Source organism: Abrus precatorius, unplaced genomic scaffold (genome assembly GCF_003935025.1).
Source record: "Abrus precatorius isolate BTA unplaced genomic scaffold, Abrus_2018 Scaffold9, whole genome shotgun sequence".
In the NCBI taxonomy this organism is placed as follows: Eukaryota; Viridiplantae; Streptophyta; class Magnoliopsida; order Fabales; family Fabaceae; genus Abrus; species Abrus precatorius.
This window is the reverse complement of record NW_020874439.1, coordinates 10,626,837-10,648,339: the sequence shown is the minus strand read 5'-3', so window position 1 is coordinate 10,648,339 and position 21,503 is coordinate 10,626,837. Positions and strand designations below refer to the sequence as shown.

Sequence of the window (21,503 nt, the reverse complement as noted above, 5' to 3'; positions counted from 1 at the left end):
ATGTTTTAACTTTGAATTAAATTCAAATGTTATACTGAATTTCTTTATATATATTATTTGTTTTAAAATTTTATAAGTATGAAATCTAAATCTTTATAACTATTGAAATACTTTAATTTTAAGAAAGATAAAAATTAGTATTTAAAATGTTATAAAAATATTTTTTATATTAACATATCAAATTATATTTATTTATTAAAATTTTATATTTTAACTATATAATTAATTAAAATTTTCATATTGGAATATAAATTCTAATGCTTTTAAAATTTTTTATGATAGCATTCAATTATAAATGCAAAGAAGAGTGTTTCCTAGTGGAAAAATTTAGTCATTTTGTGAACTTATAATTAATTTTCAAATATAAATTAAAATACAAATATTATACATAAAAATATGAAATCAATATAAATATTTTTTATTAATATAATTATTTATTATGTTATATTCTTAAAATTATACATTTTATTTTAAAAAGTTAAATCAAGTTCACTGAATATTTTTAATGACGATATAATATATCTAAATATAAAAATCAAATTTCTAATCCATCATATCCGCGTCAAAATAGTTAGAACTCATCTATTATTTTTAATGATGATATAATATTTTAATATATTTATATTAAAATTATATTTATATATCTTTAAAATAATTAGAAACCTAATAATAATATATATATTTTTACTTATTTTAGTTCAATCTATATGTTTTCTTTTATATAATATTTTAAAATTTATTTAAATTAATATTTATTATTTTAATAAAATGTTTAAAATATTATTTTATTATTAAACTAGTTTATAGATATATTTATTTTTATTAATTCTTAATTAAAATTATAAATAATCTAGCCGTAGCTTCTTCCGCTTTTCCCTGCGGCCAAAACTTAGGAAATTTCAAGTAATTTTAAATCAAATAAATCGTATCTTATTCAAACTAATAAATAGAGCTGAGGTTATAGTTAAAACCGCTAGTAAAAAACTGAAATAACTAGTTATAGTGGGCATAAAGAAGCTAAATGAAATATGTTCTTTTTATATATATGTTTATAAAGCACTTCCCTAAGTTTCTATTTTTGAGAGGAAAAAAAGAAGATAAATCAAAATATTCCTGAAAAGATACAATTGAAAATTTGAGATTTTTCAATCAATTATTATAGACAAACAAAAATAAATATAGTGACATAATAAAAAAAATCAATTCATCATTTGTAACATCTACTTATCCTGTGATTCCAAATGAACCGATTTATTGAACAACTCATGAATTGAGTAAAAGTAAACTAATCTAATTAAAATATTCATTTTGATTCTTTTTTGTATTAATTATTTTTAAAAATTAAAAAATAATTATATAAAAATTAATAAATTTATTATTTAAATTTTATGACCCAAATAACATAATTTTATTATACTTAATTAGTTATTAAATAAAATTAATTAATTTATAATATCAATCAATATTAATTCTATTAAGTTATAAAAAAATATAAAATAATTTAATCATTTAAAAAAAACTCAATTCTATATTTTTTTATTAAAAAGTAAATTTTTAAATTCAGTATATATATTACATTATTATTAAATTTTATTTACAATATTTTTGTATGATAATTTTATTTACATATAAAAATTTTAATATATTTTTATTTTTAAATATTAATATATAGTTTTGTGTATATTGATATTTAAAGTAAATTTTTAAAATTATATATTAGTTGAATAAATATTTTATTTTTATATATTAATTTGATAAGTTATTTTTAAAAAAATATGATATCATGTTTTAATAATTATATAGTAAATTTTTATTAATAATTTGAAATTATAATTATAAATAAATAATTTATCAAATAAATTTAATTCAACAAATATATAAATAAAAAATTATAAATTTTTTATTTAAATTTTATAACTTATATTAAAAATTTATTATATTTAATAATTTATTATTATAATTATATATTTAAAATTTTATAATAATAAAGAATTTATGATATCATAAAATAATATAAATTTTATTTTTACATTTTTAAAATAAAATATTTGTATATTATTTTATTTTATTCGAAAAAATATTAAATTATATATATTTTAAATAATAATTTATTTTGATAAATTAATTTTATTATATTTTTATATTTAAATTATATATTTTAAAATAAATTAATTTAATAAAAAAATAACCGTGCGTTGCACAAGCATATTTTCTAGTATATATCGATTTTTAATGCTAACATGTTTACATAAGTAAAAACTAAATAAAATTCTTAAATAACACCAATATCTACAGTGTTCCCTTAAATTTTGTACAAATCGATTATCTAGATTCTTTTTCCACGTAACATAGACCTGTTTCTCTTTTCTGCGCAATTTGTCCGAAAATTATCAAATGGAATAAAGTGCCGCAGCCTGTAAAGTCGGGTCCTAAAAAAAAAAAAAAAGGTAAAATATTCGTCGCATCATACCCCTACCCACTCACTCACACGTGTCCCCTCCACGTAAAAACGCAGGGTCGGGTTCGAATTTTATAATGGATTGACAGACACTTGTTAACCCCACAATATAGAAAGCCTTAGCACCTTCTTCGCCACCATTTCCGAAGCGGTGCTTGCTTGCAGCGGATCTAGGTCACCGGCAATGGCGGACTTGCCGGAAGTTCGCCGGCAATCTTCTTCCAGTTCGAGCGATCTCTCGGTCAGAGTGGAGGATAGTACATGCTCTGTGGCCAATGGTACGAGTACTTCTTCAACCTCAGGTTAGTTACTACAAATCTCTCCCGTTCGATCGGTAATTTTCTTTCATTCTTCTATTCTGCTCCTGTTTTGGTAGGTTAAGCAATCGTTAATCGAACTAGAGAAAGAGAAGTAGAAACAATACGATAATTAAGTTAAGGAGTTCTGTTTTTGTGAAAGTGGAATCGCGAGATTCTCCTTTTCCTTGAAAGTTGAACTGTTTGACGTTCTGAGTGTCTTTGTTTGCGAAATAGAGGGACCGGAAATCAAATCGTTTGGAATCTCATTGGATGTGGGGCTAGTAATTTTTTTGATCTCATAACGTCGTGTGTTGTGTAAATTATGCGATAATTTTAGGTGGCGGCGAGACATGGTGTGGTGACCTTCATCGGAATATAGTTTAGGGAAAGTGAAGTTGGTGGATAAGCCATATTTGTCTGTTAGAGGTATCAATTGAATGACATATATTTAGTTACGTACTAATGTAATGGTCAGGTATTTTTAGATATTTCTATCTATTCTAATATGTCAGCTTACTGCTATTTATTCTTTCATTTAAAATTACTGCAAGGTCTTTTAAATACAGCCTAAACAAAGTTATTTCCTAAAGTAGGGCATCAATAAGGTGGTCTTTATTTTTAATATAACCAAAGGAAGAAAGTAGGTTTTAGATGACGTTGAGCAATCCTCCACCAAGCAATACCCCATTTTGCATGGCAGCAGCACTTGTTAGAACTGTCAGAGAGGAACATATATTAAGAAATTTGGGCCTAATTCACTCCCAAAATCTAGCTCGTAGAAGGAGAACTACTCAAACGCTTATAAGAAGTATTCTGATTCGATTCCTAGTGTGGGGCATTTACAGTTTATTTATTGAGGAATTATTGATTTTGTTGGTTGTTTTGGGGAGAATTTCATTCTCTGATCAGCAGCTGTTACCTCTGGGGGATTCTATTGTAATCCTAATTCTTTCTAGTGATAAATAAAACTATCGTTTTCTTCAATGCTTATCTTGATTTTATCTTTGAACCCTGACAACACCAAAGCTGCTGCTAACAGCAACTGTCCATGCACCTATGCTTACCACTAGCCCCAGCCCCACATGAGGACATTTTCAATGCAGCAAAACAGAGAAAATTGAACCAGCACTGAAACCCAGTTTAATATCTAAATCTAAAGATATTATAATTTACTAGTGTGGCATGGCTACTGATACACCAAATCTGCAAGAGGGAAATAGCAAACAGCCTGAGGTTTTGGGATCTTTCTTCATTGCTTCCTATGTAAAAAAACGGATTTCAACAAACTTTCAAGTCTTCCAAATATCCAATGTATCATTTCTAACACGAGAAATATAGTAGACTAAGGAAATGTAGCATGGCTGTTATATTGATAGCGAAACAACCATTAAGTTGTATCAGAAGGAAATTATTGAGACAAACAGCTGCCCGTTTGATTCTTATGTTTACTTTTTATCCTTTTTCATTACAATGGTATCATGGAATTTGGAAACTTTTATCATATTTGACATAATTATAAATGTGGTCTTCTCTGATATTGATATTTCTTCTGCAACAAAAACTTGTTTGGTGTTGTCACTCATTCATGTTATTCTGTGCTTTCTCCCTCTCTGTGTCTCTATAAGAAAAAAATGTTTATAGAAGAGAAAGAAAGAGTTACAGGATAAGAGTTATCATCCTAAGAAAACCAATGAAAACAGAAATTAGAGATACCAGAAAAATACATTTAGTGAATGAAGATTGTCAATGTGAATCCAACAAAGGAGTTGACTTCACAAAGTTGACTGTGCCAAGGATCTCTTAGCATTTTGATATCGTACATTTCCTTTTCCTGAATCTCCTTTTATAACTTAGTATTGTTAAATTTTATATGCTGATGTTTGAAATTTGAACTATATCTATGATGGTCTTCTTTTCTCCCCCCATTTAGGCATTCCTGGCAAGGAGTTGTCTAAGGTGGCCACACTGCCGGCAGACATATCACATGGAGATAAATTGGAGTCAAGTCCAAGTAAGTTTAAGATGGAAAGGTCGAAAACAGAGAGGTTGAGACATCTAAGTCCTGAAGATGCAGCACAAATTTTTGATGATAAGCTTCCTGTCCAGGAGAAGGTACATTATTGTGCTTTATTATGTTTTTTTGCCATTCCTTTCTCCCCATTTTTCTAGAGGCAGTGTATTTATGTGGTGGCATTGGTTCTCCAGTAGTTGATAAATATATTTTTATTGTTTTTGGGTTAAAAGAAAAAAACTTTTGTGCTCTCAAGAAAAAAAGAAACACTTTGGCATTGTTTGAATGGGATATTTGGTAAGGAAAAAGAGGGGAGGAAAATGGGTGACATCTGTTAGTAACTGTCAGTTAGGTAGTTAGTTAGTTGGGCTGGGATAATTAGCAGAAATAAGACATGTTGCCTATAAATAAGCAGGTAGGTTAAGAGAGCGGCCTCTTGTCATTTGTGAGAGGAAATTTGGGCCTTTCAGCAATTGGGGCCTGCAAAGCCTCAAAGTTTTGCAGTGTGTGTGTTCTGTCTACGAAATGTAGAGTTATTGCCCCATTCTTCCTAATAAAGATTCCAGGTTTCTAGAACAGTGGGATTTGTTAGGCTCTGATCCTTGTGAAGGCCATGGAGTGTAAACACCATGAGCATATTATCAAGCTTGGCAGCCATCTTTGCAGCGTCCTAGTTGTCATTATCGGAGTTTCAACTTAGCATTGCCATATGTCAAGTACTCAACATAACCTTATTTTAATCAATCAGTACACAATTGTTACTAGCGATATGAACCATAAACTCTAATGACCATGTGCAAATATGACTGTAATGACTGTGTGCAATATGACAGTACAAACAGTACAAGAATCTCTGGTATGAGAGTTTCAAACACAACTTCTTTTATCAGGAATAAGAACTTATTTTTGTCTCTATTTTAAAGTATTTTTAAATACTGTGTGCTTACCAGGATAAAGCTATGCCACTTGTTTGATATGTGACAACACTGAGTTGGAACTTTTTTTAGCAACCTCTGCACTTAACTAATGCAAATTAATGACAAAGACCAATTTTTTAGCTGCTTAATTTGTTAGGGACTAAATCCTAAGAATTTGTTTAGGAACCAATTCCAAATCAACAACTTTTATAGGAATGAAAAGCTTATTTAAGCTATCTTTATATATCTTTGTTTTAGATTGTATGTGCATTTTCAATGTTTGTTTGGGTATATTCTGAAACAAACTATTAACTATTATTTAAAAATTTAATAATTTGGTAATGCATTGCAATTGCTCAATATCTACTTGTTAAAACTTAGTGTTAAATCTTGTAATTTTATTAATAGACTAAATTAGTCTTATACTACTATTGTTTGATTACATGTGTGCACTTGCATGCAAGCCCCCAAACATGTGCACCCACACGCTTGTCGATGCATGTGTGTATGAATGATACCCTAAAACTATGACAAAAAGGGTGATCATATAAATGTTCATATTTTTTGTTGAATACCCCCTTCTGTTGTTTCTGCTACATGTTCAAGATGTTGCTTACCTATTGAAAGAAAATATCATTCCTGATTTATTAATATAATTTATATGGGAGACATGGTGATTATATGTTATGGGGCTTTTTGATCCACAGTAACCAGTAAGCAGCACTAATTAGACACTTTTATAATTTAAATTGGTTGTAAATAGAAAGTGTTTTTTGTTCTTTTGTACAGGTTGCATTAAAAACAATTTGGAAAATTAAGAAATAATTTCTTTTAATAATTCTCCCCTAATTTTTCTTTTTCTTAGTTATCAAGGAAAGAAGAGCAAGAGCAACAACTTGTAAAAGGTGGAAACAATACGCTCAGATTGACCTAATTTATTTTGCCTTTTTAAATAGGATTTGGTCATGGTTTCTGTATCACATTCAACCGTGCTTTTTTTTCTCTTTTGTTTTTTTCCATTATCATTATCACTATCTTTATTTTTGTTTATAATCACATATGGTTGGTACTTCAGTTGATTTTTACAACTGTGCAGCTTAAATTGTTGAACAGAATAGCTACTGTAAAAGATGATGGAACTGTAGAATTTGAAGTTCCTGGAGATGTTGAACCTGAAGCTCTTGGTGCTCAATCCAAACAAATAAATCATGTCGTTGATGAATCACTTGATGCAACAGACTTTCATTACATCCCACCACTGAATATAGTCATGCTTATTGTTGGTACACGAGGAGATGTGCAGCCATTTGTTGCAATAGGCAAACGCTTACAGGTATAGAGGCATTTCCTTATGTCCCAATTTTCTCTTTGCTTGCTCCAATAAACACAAACAAGCACATATGTGGACATTTGTGGCTTTTGTTAAGGTAGGCAAATGATTGTATATATGACAACATTTTATTATGTCTATATTTTCCATATCTTATGCTTATCTTATAAATAAGAACCATTCATGACTCTCCACCTTAAGAACTTAAGCTTTTGTAAGAGGTGGTACCAATTGGTTAGGAGTTTGATCCTTGTACTTATGCACACATGTGATCCTTGTGAGAACTGCAGAACTTGGCTAGTGCAATGGCCATGCACCATGCGTTAAACATAGAGTACTTGTGTGAAGGGGACATTTTAGATATACAACCATTCATGAGTCGTCCCCTAAATAGTTTAAGCAATTGGAAAATTTGATGCTTGACAGTATGCATAGTTGCATACATGTGATTCCTTGTTTGTTACTACACTTTCACCTGTCTCTGACGTTTTTACTGTTGTAATTTTCTACCATATTAGTTTCTTTGTGCTTTCCCATATTTTCATAATGCAAAAGTTCTTACTAATATCAACTTTCTATTTTCTATTGGAAATAACATTGAGTTAAAACACTGTTTAGTTTGGTTATCATAAGAGGAAATTTATATGGACTGAAATTTGAAGTTATGTTAATAAGTTTTTTAGTTTTCAAAGCTGAGTTTTTTCCCCTTTGTATTCTTTATGTGCAGGACTATGGCCATCGTGTTAGATTGGCTACCCATTCAAATTTCAAGGAGTTTGTTTTGACAGCTGGGTTGGAGTTTTATCCTTTAGGCGGTGATCCAAAAGTACTTGCTGGTTGTATGTACTACTTAACCCATCTACAAATATCTTCTTCTAGTGTCTGAGTTGTCTTATTCTTCATTATCTTAATTTCTTGTCCCATAATCCCTTGGTTTTGGTGCATTTTGATATAGAATGCATGTTTGGACTTTTAACCATTTTTTCTTCTTGGGGGGGGGGGGGGTTGCATTACTCTATGTCTGTGTGCATGTTATGTATTTTTAGCTATATATGCATTTTAAACTTAAGTTGGAATTATTTGAGTCTTTTCTGTTAGACCTTCACAAAATAATATATGGGAATTAGTTTCATGGGACATGGCTTAAATTATGTCCAGAACATTTTAACTAGCAGTACTGGATTTATGTATTTGTTGTTATTATTATTATTATTATTATACAATTTGATCCTTGAAATTGACATCTTATTTATCTTTGGTCCCTTAAAGATTTGCTTTGTACAATTTCTCTGAATGCACTTATATTTTGGTCCTCTTCTCACAAAAAGTAAAAAACGTATGCAAAATGAGAGTAAGCAAAATGAACATATTCAGGACTTAATTGTACATACTACCACTTTTGGCAACTAATTAGTTCTAAAAAAATACTAATATGTGAGTAAGTTAACACATTTGCGAACCAAATAATTCAAAGCGAAACTTCCAAGGATCAAAAGTAAACAAAGTTATCACTTTCAGGGACTAATTTGTGTATTTACTCTTATTATTATTATTATTATTTTGATACAAAATGCATGAAATTTTGTTAATATTTGTGTAAGATATATAAGCCACTATGCCTAATCTCCAACTTAGAGATTTAGGTCAAGCAGTTCTTATCAATGTGATGGTTTGTGGCTAATTTAGTCATTTTGCATCCAATTATACCATGTCTTCATCTTCTTTTCCTTACTTTCAATTAAATTGATAGATGGGACAAAATGGACAAGCAACCTCCAAGAATTGTTTGAATTATGTGCAATTAGTGTATCACATGTTAAAATGCATTTTGTATTCATAAGAATAAGTATTTGGAAGTTGTATTCATTTGATTTATTCTTAAACCTTGGAATAAATAAGTGCATTTTTGGAAGAGCTTTTTTTAGGAAAATAATCACTTGTTTTTCAAAAGCTTTCACAAAGCTGCATGAAGTGATTGTTTTATTAAATTAAGCTGAACCAAACATCAATAAATGTTAAGATGATCCACTTCCACTTTGGTTTGGAATATGGTTAGAATACTCTATATATAACTTACAATACTCACCTTTATCAAGGTTGTCAAAATTGAGAGTCAAGGTTGGAGCGTAACATGCTCATACGAGACAACTAAAATGCAAACATATATTTAAATACATATCTTTGTGAATAAAAAATATTAAATCTCATCAAACATTTAAGTAAACTTCAACAAAGATTCCTAAGGTCTTCTAACAACTCAAATGTTATGAAGTCACATAAGTTTTTACCAAAACAAAAGCAACACATCATAAAACTAAAGCATAAAAGAAATAGTCCAACACTTAAAAATTTTAAACATCTAACAAATCATTCAAATTTTGATCACAATAATCATCATCCATGTTGTCTTCATCTTCATCATTTTCCATAATATCTCCACCTTCACCAATGTCAAGCTCTTCTAAATTAGGAATCTCCAAATCATTAAGAGATGCCAAGCCAACATCATCATCATTTTTTTCCATTGAAAGCAATTCTTCTTCTGTTGAAATATCTAAATCCATATCCATGTCCAAATCTGAATTTTCAGCATTCTCCACTATCTAATCATCATTAGAGGAAAGATCTTCTACATCATACTCATTTTCTCTCCTTGCTTGCTTTCTCTTGCCCAATTTAGTGTTGTTCATCAAAAAGACAAACATAGTTGTCTTCTGCTTCAAACTGTTTCTTGTCTTGGTGTGGACCTAAATAAAAAGTAAATCAATTAACACCTAATAAATGTCTAAAGAATTTTAAGAATGAAATACATTATAAATTTAAATTTTTACCATCTGAAATGCACTCTAATTGCATTCACAATCAAAGGAGCTGCATGTCAAGCTTAATCATGAATAGCTAACTGCTGTAGCTCTGGATGTTGATTGCCATAAGATTTCCAACATTGGGCTGACGTTTTTGTTTTAAGTGCAGCAATAGTTACATGACTATCAAAAAACTTTTATTTACTTTTAAAATATTCTAGCTGAAAATCAATCTTACTTATTTCTTCAATATCTCCAACCATCCTTTGTAGACAATCATAAAGTCCATGTTTCACCTCAAAATCAGCTTTAAAGTTGGGACTAAAGTGCAAAATCGGATTAAGATAATAACCTACAGAATGCAAAGGCCTATGTAATTGGATGTACCATCTCTCATCAATGATATCCAATATTGGCTCATAGTAGTCAATAGCGGCCACAGAAGCCGCTATTGCGGTGGAGCAGAAGGGCTGCGCTATGGAGACACAGTCATGTCGTGTTTCAAAGAAGCGACTGTTGCGCACATAAATCACCACATAAAACAAGGGAAATTGTGGCTGCTATCCCATCCATGATGAAATTTTGACTTTGCCCTTTGTTTCTGAATGTTCAACGACTTTTAAGGGAGGCAATCTTGGGATTTCATGTCCCCTTACTTTCTAGTATCTTCTTCTCCCTCCCTCCCTTGTGAGCCCTAAGCCCTTTCATTCTCATCTCTCAGTTCTCCCCTTAATTCTCCTTCATTATGTTTTTCATCTCTATTCTCTGCGATTCCACTGCTTCTGATGTCCTTCATCTCCGGCAAGGCTTCTGACGCAACAAAGACGTTCTCTAGTCATCTTCATCTTTGGTGAATAACGGTTTTTAGCCATCTTCTTCATCTCCGGTTGTCTTCTTCAACTCCAGGGAAGATTCTGACTTGACCCAGACATTTTCCGTTTATCTTTATCTCCGGGGAACTTTTCGACAACCCTGCACATTTTCCTGTGACTGAACATTCTCTATTTTCTATTTTCCTTCTCTGTTTTTGATTTCCTTCTCTCTTGATTTTCCGGCTCTGTTGTATATAATTTGGATATAGATTGGGTCTTAATTTTGTATTTTTCAGCATATATATATATATATTTGTATTGCTCAATTTATATTAGATATATTTAAAATGCCTAAAATAGCAGGCATCTTGTATCTGTTATCCCTCTATAGCATTTTTGGAGTCAGCTGCTCCATGTTGCTATCTAGGATGGACTACCATGTATTGGCTTTTAACTAAAGAGTGAAAAAAAATTAATTAGTTATCAAAAAGTGACTTTAAAATTAAACTTGAACTTCTAGAATATAATTTATCTCTTTTTAACACCATTGAAAGTACTTTGTATCTTCTCCTTAGCCTGATCCATTTCTTCATAAATAAATCCCATGGTTGGCTTCTCATTTGAATCCACTAATCGAAGTAATTTGATCAAAGGATAAGTGCCCTTCAAACAAATCACAATATTTTTCTAGAACTACTTATTAATAATTACATTTTCAACAACCTTCCCATCCTCGTCCTTTGCAAATTGATTAGATTGCCATCCTTATTAATAATTACATTATCAAGGCTCCCTTGTTGTCATTCAAACAACCCTAAGTCTAGTAACATGTAACAAAATGGATAGCAACAAGTCTGATCAGATCCATTTCTTTGATAAAGTTATGTAATAAAGAAATGAGACCACTCCTTAAGTAAATGAAGGTTGTGATTTTTTTATCATGTGCAATTGTCTCTTTGTGAATTGGAATCTTCTTTTCCAAATCTTCCAAGATTAGATCAATGCAATGGGCTGCACAAGGTGTTTAATAGATCTTCTTCCTTTTCTCTATCAGCTTCTCTCCAGCAGCCTTGTAGTTTGCTGCATTGTCTGTGACAATTTGGACAACATTTTCTTCACCATCCTCTTCAACAATATCATCAATCATCTTGAACACTTTCTCTACCATTTTAGAGATGTGAGATGCATCAATAGACTTAAATAAAACAGTTCCTTTGGAACTATTTACCAAAAAGTTTAGTATAGTCCTCCTTCTCTTTTTGGTCTACACATCTGTCAAATTGGTGCATCCCGTTTTCTTCCAAAAAGCTTGATGTTCTTCCAAAGCTTGCTTAGTAGAGTCAACCTTTTGCTTCAAATATTTGACTCTAATTTCATGGTTGGAAGGTAGTTGAAATCCATGACCATGTCTAGCAACCAATTCAAGCATCTTCTTAAAATTCTTCACTCTTCACCACATTGAAAGGAATAGCATTGTTGTAGAAAAATGAGAGAATTCCTTGGCATGCTGCTTCTCTCAAGCTCTTCTTAAAGATGCTATTGATGTTAGTTTGAGTACTCTCCCCTCTTTTCTTGAAAATATTTGCAGGAGTTTCCTTTTCCCCTTTTCTTTTTTCTCTTGTTATTTGTTTATCATCAACATCCACACTTTCTCTTCCTTCATATTCCCTTGACTTCTTTATCAGACTTTCTTGCAATGAGGATACAATTGCTGACATTTCCTTCCAAGCTTAATCATTAACAAATGTTCAGGCTCCAACATCCTTTTGGGTTCTAGCTGAATGTTGCTTCAACCTATAAATTCCTCCATTGAACTCCTTCTCACAATATTTGCACTTAATTTTTCTTATACCTCCATCAACTGAAATACCATGTTTCCACCCCACATCATCCCTATTTGCAGGAGTATTTTTCAGTAATTTTCCACTACCATCAGCCCACTCTAACCACCAACCTCGATTATGCTCCCAACAGTATCATTGTTACCACTTGCCATCTTCATTGCCAAAAACAAAGCACCCAACACTAGGAAGGGGGCAAAAGCAGAGCACGCAGCACCTAGAAACAGGGAGGGAAAAGAAGGATGAAGCAAAATACTCAACACACTAACAAAGAAGGAAGCAACGCAATAGAAGAGGAGGAGATGCAACATGCAGAGCTGGCAGAGGCGCAAAGCCAACAACGAACACAAAATCATTTTTGAAGGAGAATGTTAGGGGAGACTGAGAAAGGAGAGGGTAAGAAATCCAATGCAGCACTCTGCTCCGGTCCTGTAGGGAAACTGTGCCACACCAATGTGCTACTCGCTTCAGCATTGGAAAAGCATTGAATAGTGTGATTCAATGCTCCAACATGTGATTTTGACAACCTTGAACACAAATTTATTTACATGTTTTCTTGTTCTTTTATCTCTTAAGAAAGGAAAGAGATGAATCCCTTAAGTGAATAAATCTTTTTAGTTAACGAATGTAAGGAGTATCTTCAATGAAAGCCTGCTGATTCTGTATCTACATCTGCCTTAGTGACTCAGTCTAATAATTACTTTATTTGCTTTTCTTGGTCTTCGCCTATTAGATCCTGGATTTTGGACTTTGTTGCTTGGTGAAGCTCAATTGTTTTAGGTTATTATTTATTCTCTATTTTCTCGTCACCCTATGTCTTGCTTGGTGTTACGTCTGTCTGCAAATTATGAGATTGGCATGCTTTTTAAATATGTTAACCCTACTGTCAAATATTTTATTTGACTCAAGAACTAAACGCCCAAAATTCTAAATAAATGATAGCAATATTCTGGTTTTAGGTAAGATTTGAGTGCATAAAAAGGATTTCCCCACAACACCCACAATAATATCTCTTTCTGACAAGGAGTTTCCTCCTTGAAAATCAAAACAAAAGAAATAACAATCTGACACCTTAATTGCCTTTTACAAATATTACTGTAACTGTCACATTCTCACCTATAACTGCTTAATACAAAATTAATATGAAAATAACTGCTTAAAAACATTCCAATGCAGAATTATAATTTCCTAATTCAGAACTTGGCATATCATATTTCATCTTATCATTTTGATACAATGCGAGTGTTACATGTTATGCATACATGAATGAATATAAATGCTGACACTACACACTTCATTGATCTTATACATGATCCAAAAAATATAGCATGTTATGGGTGTCATAAATAAAGTATTAACTAAGTTCAAATCATGGAAGTTTACAACTGTCCTCTTTACAGTTACGTTCTATTATTTTACTTTATACTTTTGAATTCTTTTTGGAGCAGATATGGTTAAAAATAAGGGCTTTCTACCATCGGGACCTTCTGAGATACCTATTCAGCGAAATCAAATGAAAGAAATTATTAACTCTCTGCTTCCAGCTTGTAAAGAACCTGATATTGATTCTGGTGTCCCCTTCAAAGCAGATGCAATCATTGCCAATCCCCCGGCATATGGTATGCTTTCTTGTTTGTTAAATTTTGGTGGTATGGTTTGGTTGAATTTGTGCATATATATTTGGTTATCAAGTGATTGTGATGAGTTTCTGCATATGAAATAATGTTAGATTAGAGTTTTCATTGGCATAAGTTAGCAAGATAAAAATGATTTGACTGCCATATTTGAGCACTACTACACTATATATCATACATAAGGGGTTGATTCCAGTGTGATCATAAGATGTGAGAGGAGTTAATTCTTGACCAATTTGGTAAGATCTAATGATCAAGATTAACTTCTTTGATGATTAATTAATTATAATCACAATAATATTTGAGGAAAAACTAGTCATTGCAGTATTTGGCGAGCATTGATCAATTTGGAACTAGGAAGTCATATTTAACTAGGGAGTTGAAGATCTACAAAAACTAGAGGTGTAGAAGTCCTCCTCCATATCTTCCTCATCGTAAGAATTGTGAGCTCAATTGTTGCTGTTGAATTTAGAGGGGAGATTGTTGAGACTTGATGTAAAAGGAGAACTTAGAGAATGAAACAAGTTCTTATTTATTAGAATGTGTAGTACATAGGTTCTGCATATCATTTAAATATATAGTTTCTTATTGACTCTGGGGACTATTTCCTAGGCTACTATTAATTAAGTTTAACTTTCTGGATGCTGATACCCATGAACACTAAACACACATAAACATGAGATACACGCAATGTTGTCAAGATCGGGATTTTACTTAGGATCGGAAGGGGGGTAAAAAATTGTAAATTGTGGGATCGTAAAATAGATTGTAAGATCCTACCAAACATGTAAAACTATACTTAAACATACATATAAGCATAAAAAATAACATACATAAGGAAATTAACATCTAAATCACATAACTTAATTAAACATAACTTAAAAGTCATAGATTCTAATCCAGTTCAACACATAATTAGTCAAACTAGTACTAATCTATTATAATAAATTTTGCAAGCCCCAATCAGGATAATCATCTTCTAAATAGTCATCTTTATCAATGTCATCTATATTAGCCTCTTCATCATCATCAACAGGTGAAAGGTCCAAATCATCCATAGGTGTACTTGCACTACCAACACCACTACTTGCTTCTTCATCTTGAATCAAGTTCTCATCTAAATCCATATATGATATTAGCTCATTCTTCTCCTCTACAATCTAGTCATCGTCAGAAGCAACATCCTCAATGTCAAAGTTAGGCTCTTTCTTCCTCTTGATACTATTGCTTAATTTTGAGTTTGCCATGACAAATATAACATCATTCATTGTTTTTTGCTTTAAACGATTTCTTTTCTTCGTGTGAATCTAAAAATCAACAACATTAATTAATAATTTAACACAATAATTAAAGTAGTCCACTTGGTAGTTTTAAGAAATAACTTACTTACCATTTCAAAAGCACTCTATACACTCACAACCAGATGAGCTACATGTCAAGTTCAATACATGAATGACAAATCTTTGTAACTCTTGATATTCTCTACCATAAGATTCCCACCATTCTGCTGGAGTTTTCACTTTCATTCCAGTAATTGCTAATTTTGTACCAAAATATCCTTTTTTAGCTTTGAAATACTCTAGTGGACTATTATTCTTATTCACTTCATCCATGTTTTCTACCATTCTTTCTAAACACTAATATAATCCACGCTTAACTTCAAAATCAGCTTCAAAGTTTGAAGCATAATGCAAAATTGGGTTAAGGTAGTAGCCTGTGGCATGCACAGGTCTATGCAATTGGTTGTCCCATCTTTCATCAATGATCTCCCATAGTGACATGAAACTAGAGATTAAAGAATGAAAAAAAAAAAAAAAAGAGTTTTCAAATCAAAGCTATAAATTATCAAATTAAACTAGAGTCTTATATACCCTTTTTTAATACCATTGAAGTTGGTTTGAATCTGCTCCTTGGCTTGATCCATTTCCTCATAAATGAAATCCATGGTTGGCTTGTCCTCTGAATCCACTATATGCAACATTCTAATTAAGGGATAAGCACCCCCTTAAACAATTCAAAATATATTCCATCCTTCATTTTGGTAAACTTACTATCCTTCCATTTTTTGGATGTAAGCATTCTCCATAATGATCCTTTATAATCATGCAAGCATCCCAAAGTCAAGTAAGAAATTGCAAAACGTGTAGTTGCAGGTCTAATTAAATCTAATTAAATTTATACCTTGAGTAAAGTTATGCAACTAGAAAGGACTTGGAAAAGATAGGCAAATGCTGAACCAAAAAAAGGACTTGGAAACATGCAACTAGAAAAAAGAATCAGAAACAAAGATGCATAATAATAAACAAAATGGAGTCAAATACAAGAGAGAATGGAGAGAGAGGGGGTTGTATTTGAACTCCCAGCACGTATTTGCAAGACGTACTCACAGACTACTTGACCAACACCCAGGAGCAACTCAAAACTTGCAGGTACAGCCAAGGTAGTTAAAATTGGGATTTTACTTTAAATCTTAAAGGAGAGTGAAAATTGCAAATCTAATTGCAAGATTTTATAAAATTCATATATATGATATAAATTCATATTATTCATATAAAATATCATAAATTAGGGGGAAAAACCTTTAAATTAGTAAAAGCACTTAAACAAAGTAGCACTCACAAATCATAATTTATTCCATAAGAATATAATGCATCGACATGAGTAAAAAATAGACTAGAACAGAAAAGATGCAAGAACACCAGCACTAGACTTGAGCTCAGAGCAGTGTGGGTTTAGTTGCAGACCCGGCTGCACACACTAGGAGGACTGTTGAATGTGACAACAATGTTAGGGTTCAAAGCTGCTAGAGGCAAATTGGTTTCAATAAAAAGGAGATATATGAAAGAGGCGTCAGCTACGATAGAGTTCAAAAAATGAGGCTTTGTGAGGAATTTTCAAAATTGAAATGAAATCGTGAAATCCCATGATTTGAGGGATTTACTATTTAAATTGAAATTTTACAATGATTTCACTCAACCACAATTTTACCCACTAATTAAATTGGTAAGACTTCCAAAATTGTAAAATCGTAGGATTTACGATTCAAATTGGGATTTTAATTACCTTGGGTACAACAACAATCAACACCGAAGAAATAGATGCAGAGAAGAGAACCTAGTACCCACCCAGTCATCCTCACATGCAGTCATGCAGAGGAACCAACACAATTATACCAGTCACGCTCACATGCATTCCATAAATGATGGAGGAAAAGGGAATTTGAAGGAGAGAAGGGTAGAGAACGGACTCATACAATGTCAATGATGAAGAGAAACACAGTTGGAGGTTGCAGAGAGGTGAAATTGAAGAGAAGTGTTTGGAAAAAACCCTAAACACTCAGGTTATATAAGTCAGGTTAAAATAAAATGGGTAGTTCAAATGGGTTTAATTGGGCTTTTTGAAAATTTTGATCATGCGATCCCACCAGAACAAGCCACAGCCCAGGATTGGGATCACTTCACAGCAGCGAATTGAAAAATTGTACGATCTTATGTGCTAAATCGCGATTTTGACTACCTTGTGATTGTTGTCTGTATGGAAATGTGTTGATCAATAGATTGGCATTGGTAGAAAACCAAAATGACTGATTATAGTTTTTGTCGCACTGAAGGCCTATATAATCGCACTAAAGCAACGAAACCAAGCACATAGAGATTACTTCAGACCAAAACTTGCATGAAGAGCCTTTTGGTCTTTGATTACACTAACAATTTGTATCTAGTAGCATAGATAGCTTATATTTGTTTATTTCTAGCCATGGCTTCCATTTTCTATTGGTCTCTTTATTAAATTGATTTAAAGAGGCTGTATAGAACTTGGCCTGTCCAACCAATCTGTCTTGGCCTGATGATAATTTTGATGGGTCATGGTTTTCAAAATTAGACCTGGTATATTTTGAGAATGAGCTGAGTTTATATTTTGGGTTGTCTCAACCTGGCTCGATATCATTTTTTCTTTTAAAATTTTAATTTTTTAAGCAGCTATGTAATACTAATAATACGTAAGGACATTATATAATATCTTGTATATCATGATATAATATATTTATATTAATATTTTATTCATTTTAAAATATATACTGTAAAATATATCTTAATTTTAGTTTTATTTTTCATTAATTTTATAATCTACCTGTAAATAATGTTAGTATTCATATATTTTATTTGTAAATCGTGTTGACCCAATAAGCAACCCAATCTTATTGGGTATTGATTGAGTTCAAAAACATTTCCTTGTCAAAATTTTGGGTAGGATTGGGACAACGATTCTTGAATTTGGGCTTCGACCTGAATCAACCTCAAGAGTTGGCTCGTAAGATGTGGATTGTCTTAACCATTGTAAACTTTAGCCATATTTGTAGTCAGTGTGAAATCTTAGTACACCATTTCATGCTCATGATTGGATATCTGGAGTATGGAGATTGTAGGACTTTTTTTTTTTTTAAAATTTTACTAGGAAAGTTGCATTGCCAGATAGCCTCATTGGGAAAGTTGTGGGTTAAGTAAATTGTTCTAGGAAAATTCGTGGGGCCATATACTTTTTACAATCAAGAGTGACCCAATTCTGAATTTACAATAGGCACTTTACCATCTTAAATTGTGGGGATCCCATTTTGACTACAGATATAGTCAGAGTTTATAAATGTTAAGACAATCCTCAAGTTACAAGCTAGTTTTTATGGTTGAATTAAGCCCAAACCCAAATTTAAGCTGGTATCATAGCCTATCGTAGATTTGATTTTGGGCCATCCTTGACTACAATTAACTTGGGCAAACAGATTTTCCCAATGGAATTAATTTGGGCCCCTGAATTTTGCAATACAATTTATTTGGTGCTGAGGTTTTCCTAGTGCAGTCTATCTGGTTCCACAACTTTGCTAGTTCAATTAGAAATTAAATAATTCTACAATTTTTACACTCGAGATATATAAGCTTTAGTGTAAAAGTGTTTATTGAGATTCCATATCGACTATAAAAATGGCCAAAGTAGAGCTTATAAATGTTAATACAATCCTCATTTCATAAGTTAGCTTTTTGGGCTTGGATATAACTCAATCCCAGAAGCTAGGTCTTAAGGAGAAAATTGGCTTAACCATTATATACTCTACTTTAGTTATATCTATAGTTGATGTGGAATCCTAATAACATGTCTCATGCCTTTCTTCATTGAAATTTACGTGAGAAAGTGTACATGAATGGAAAGCTTGTGGTTTTTAGTTCACCAAAGAATATTTTGCATTCCACTTTCTAACTATTGGGTTACTATTTCTGATAGTAGTATTTTTCTTTCATGTTTCTTTTTAGTAATTCTTTGCTGTTACTTTTCTATTGAGATTAGCAAATATTACTGTTTGATGCATATTTTTGTGTACTTTGCCATTGGCATTGATACATCTTTAGGGCATACCCATGTGGCTGAGGCACTTAAGATTCCAATTCATATTTTTTTCACAATGCCATGGACGTAAGTTTCTTTTTGTTAATGTACTTCAAATTTTCTTTAAGTTATTTTTGCGTTTAATATTTTTTCTTTTAGTCTTTTAATTATTGATTGTGTTTGTTTTTGTTTTCTTGGTGATTGAATTCTCCATTTTATGTACTTTATCATATTGCCCCCTCCCTGCAGGCCAACTACTGAATTTCCACATCCTTTGTCACGTGTAAAGCAACAGGCTGGTTATCGGGTTAGTTCTTTCATTCTGTGTTGTTTCTTTTCATCCATCCTAATTTTTTGCCTTCATGTTTAACTAAATGTGTGTCGTTTATTTGTCTTCAGCTTTCATATCAAATAGTTGACTCCCTGATTTGGCTTGGAATACGAGACATGATTAATGATCTTAGGAAAAAAAAGTTGAAGCTACGACCAGTGACATATTTAAGTGGGTCACAAGGCTCTGAAACTGATGTTCCACATGCATATATATGGAGTCCTCATCTTGTTCCTAAACCAAAAGGTGCTGCTTTAGATCCCAATCTTCACACTTGTAGTCATTGTTAGAGCAAGTTCACTTAGTGACGTTTTCATAATATGGTGGAGTATTGTCCCTTGATTTTTATATGTAATTTGTACTTATATGCATGTCATTATTTTTCATTGATCTCTGTGATTAATGAAAAAAATGCTCAATCTTGAACTTTTGTTTTCACTGTTTCCTATGGAAACTTAAGAAAATAATATGGTATTTTTGTACAATAATGTAAGAATTGTAAGTATTTTCTCAATATTTTCTTTTGATTATTTGCTATGGACAAAGGTATGTCTAGGGCTTAAGATAGCCACCAATGCTACTTCCTGTTACTTGATTCTTGGTTGAAGCATTTGATCTCTTCTGGTTTGCAGATTGGGGACCAAAAATTGATGTAGTAGGGTTTTGCTTTCTTGATCTTGCATCAAACTATGAACCTCCTGAGACCCTTGTAAAATGGCTTAAAGATGGTGACAAGCCTATTTACATTGGATTTGGTAGCCTGGTGAGTATATTTTTCCCATTATATATTTATTTTCTTAATGTATGTTAAAGATAGTCTTCAATTGATTTTAACTAATTATTTGTTGATGAGAAGGTAATTGCATGAAACATATTTTTTAATGTGGTTGGTCAACCCTTCTCCTACGAGCTAATTTTGGAAGGTCTAATCATATCCATGATTATCATCTAACACTCTCCCTCAAGTTGGAGCATATATGTCATATGATCTAAGCTTGTTACAAATGTAGTTAACACAAAAGCCTCTAAGGGACTTGGTAAACCTGTCAGCCAATTGATCACTAGAGCTGACAAAATCAGCTACAATTTCTCCTGAAAACACCTTTTCTCTTATGAAATGACAATCTGTTTCTATGTTTAGTTCATTCATGGAAGATGCTTGATTATCACAGAGAAGCTTCGTCTCCTGATTATCTCCTAATTTTAACTATTGAAGTAGTTACCTAAGCCATGCAAGTTTACAAGCAGCTGCTGCCATAACATATTTGTCTTCAAATTCAAATATTTTTATAAATGTGGTATTATTTTATTTAATATTTTTAGACAGTAGTTAAAAAAATACTAAATTTGTATTAAAATTTATATTAAAATGTATAAAAATTTACAAGATGAGTACATTATTATATTTTTCAATAATTTTTATTATTTTTTAACTACTGCTCTGAAGACATTTATTAACATTTCCCTTATTTTAAATTTTTAATACATAGTTAATAAGATTTTAAGAAACACACAGATTAGCCTGACTTCTAATTGCAAGAGCAACACTGTTAGAAACCAGAAAATAGACTACAGAATTGACTGAAAAGATCTGAGAATGATATATTATTTGACATAAAAGAAAGCAATACAGAAGTAAATACAATCCCACTGCCACAGAGCAAAGCTCCTTAAGAAAGGCTACTGCCCT

At 31.7% G+C, this 21,503-nt stretch overlaps 1 protein-coding gene across 2 annotated transcripts in view; it reads left to right on the top strand.

Moving 5' to 3' along the window:
* Positions 1-2,487: 2,487 nt before the first annotated feature.
* LOC113851615 (sterol 3-beta-glucosyltransferase UGT80A2) overlaps positions 2,488-21,503 on the top strand; it is a 45,111-nt gene continuing 26,095 nt past the window's right edge. The window contains exons 1-9 of one of the 2 annotated variants that reach the window (XM_027482144.1): positions 2,488-2,760; positions 4,688-4,869; positions 6,782-7,018; positions 7,743-7,854; positions 13,921-14,091; positions 19,506-19,569; positions 19,732-19,789; positions 19,882-20,059; positions 20,446-20,576. In XM_027482144.1, the coding sequence (XP_027337945.1) occupies positions 2,643-2,760; positions 4,688-4,869; positions 6,782-7,018; positions 7,743-7,854; positions 13,921-14,091; positions 19,506-19,569; positions 19,732-19,789; positions 19,882-20,059; positions 20,446-20,576 (1,251 nt within the window). In that variant the 5' untranslated portion in view covers positions 2,488-2,642. The remainder of the gene's footprint in view (positions 2,761-4,687; positions 4,870-6,781; positions 7,019-7,742; positions 7,855-13,920; positions 14,092-19,505; positions 19,570-19,731; positions 19,790-19,881; positions 20,060-20,445; positions 20,577-21,503) is intronic. The other variant, XM_027482145.1, reaches the window with a different exon arrangement.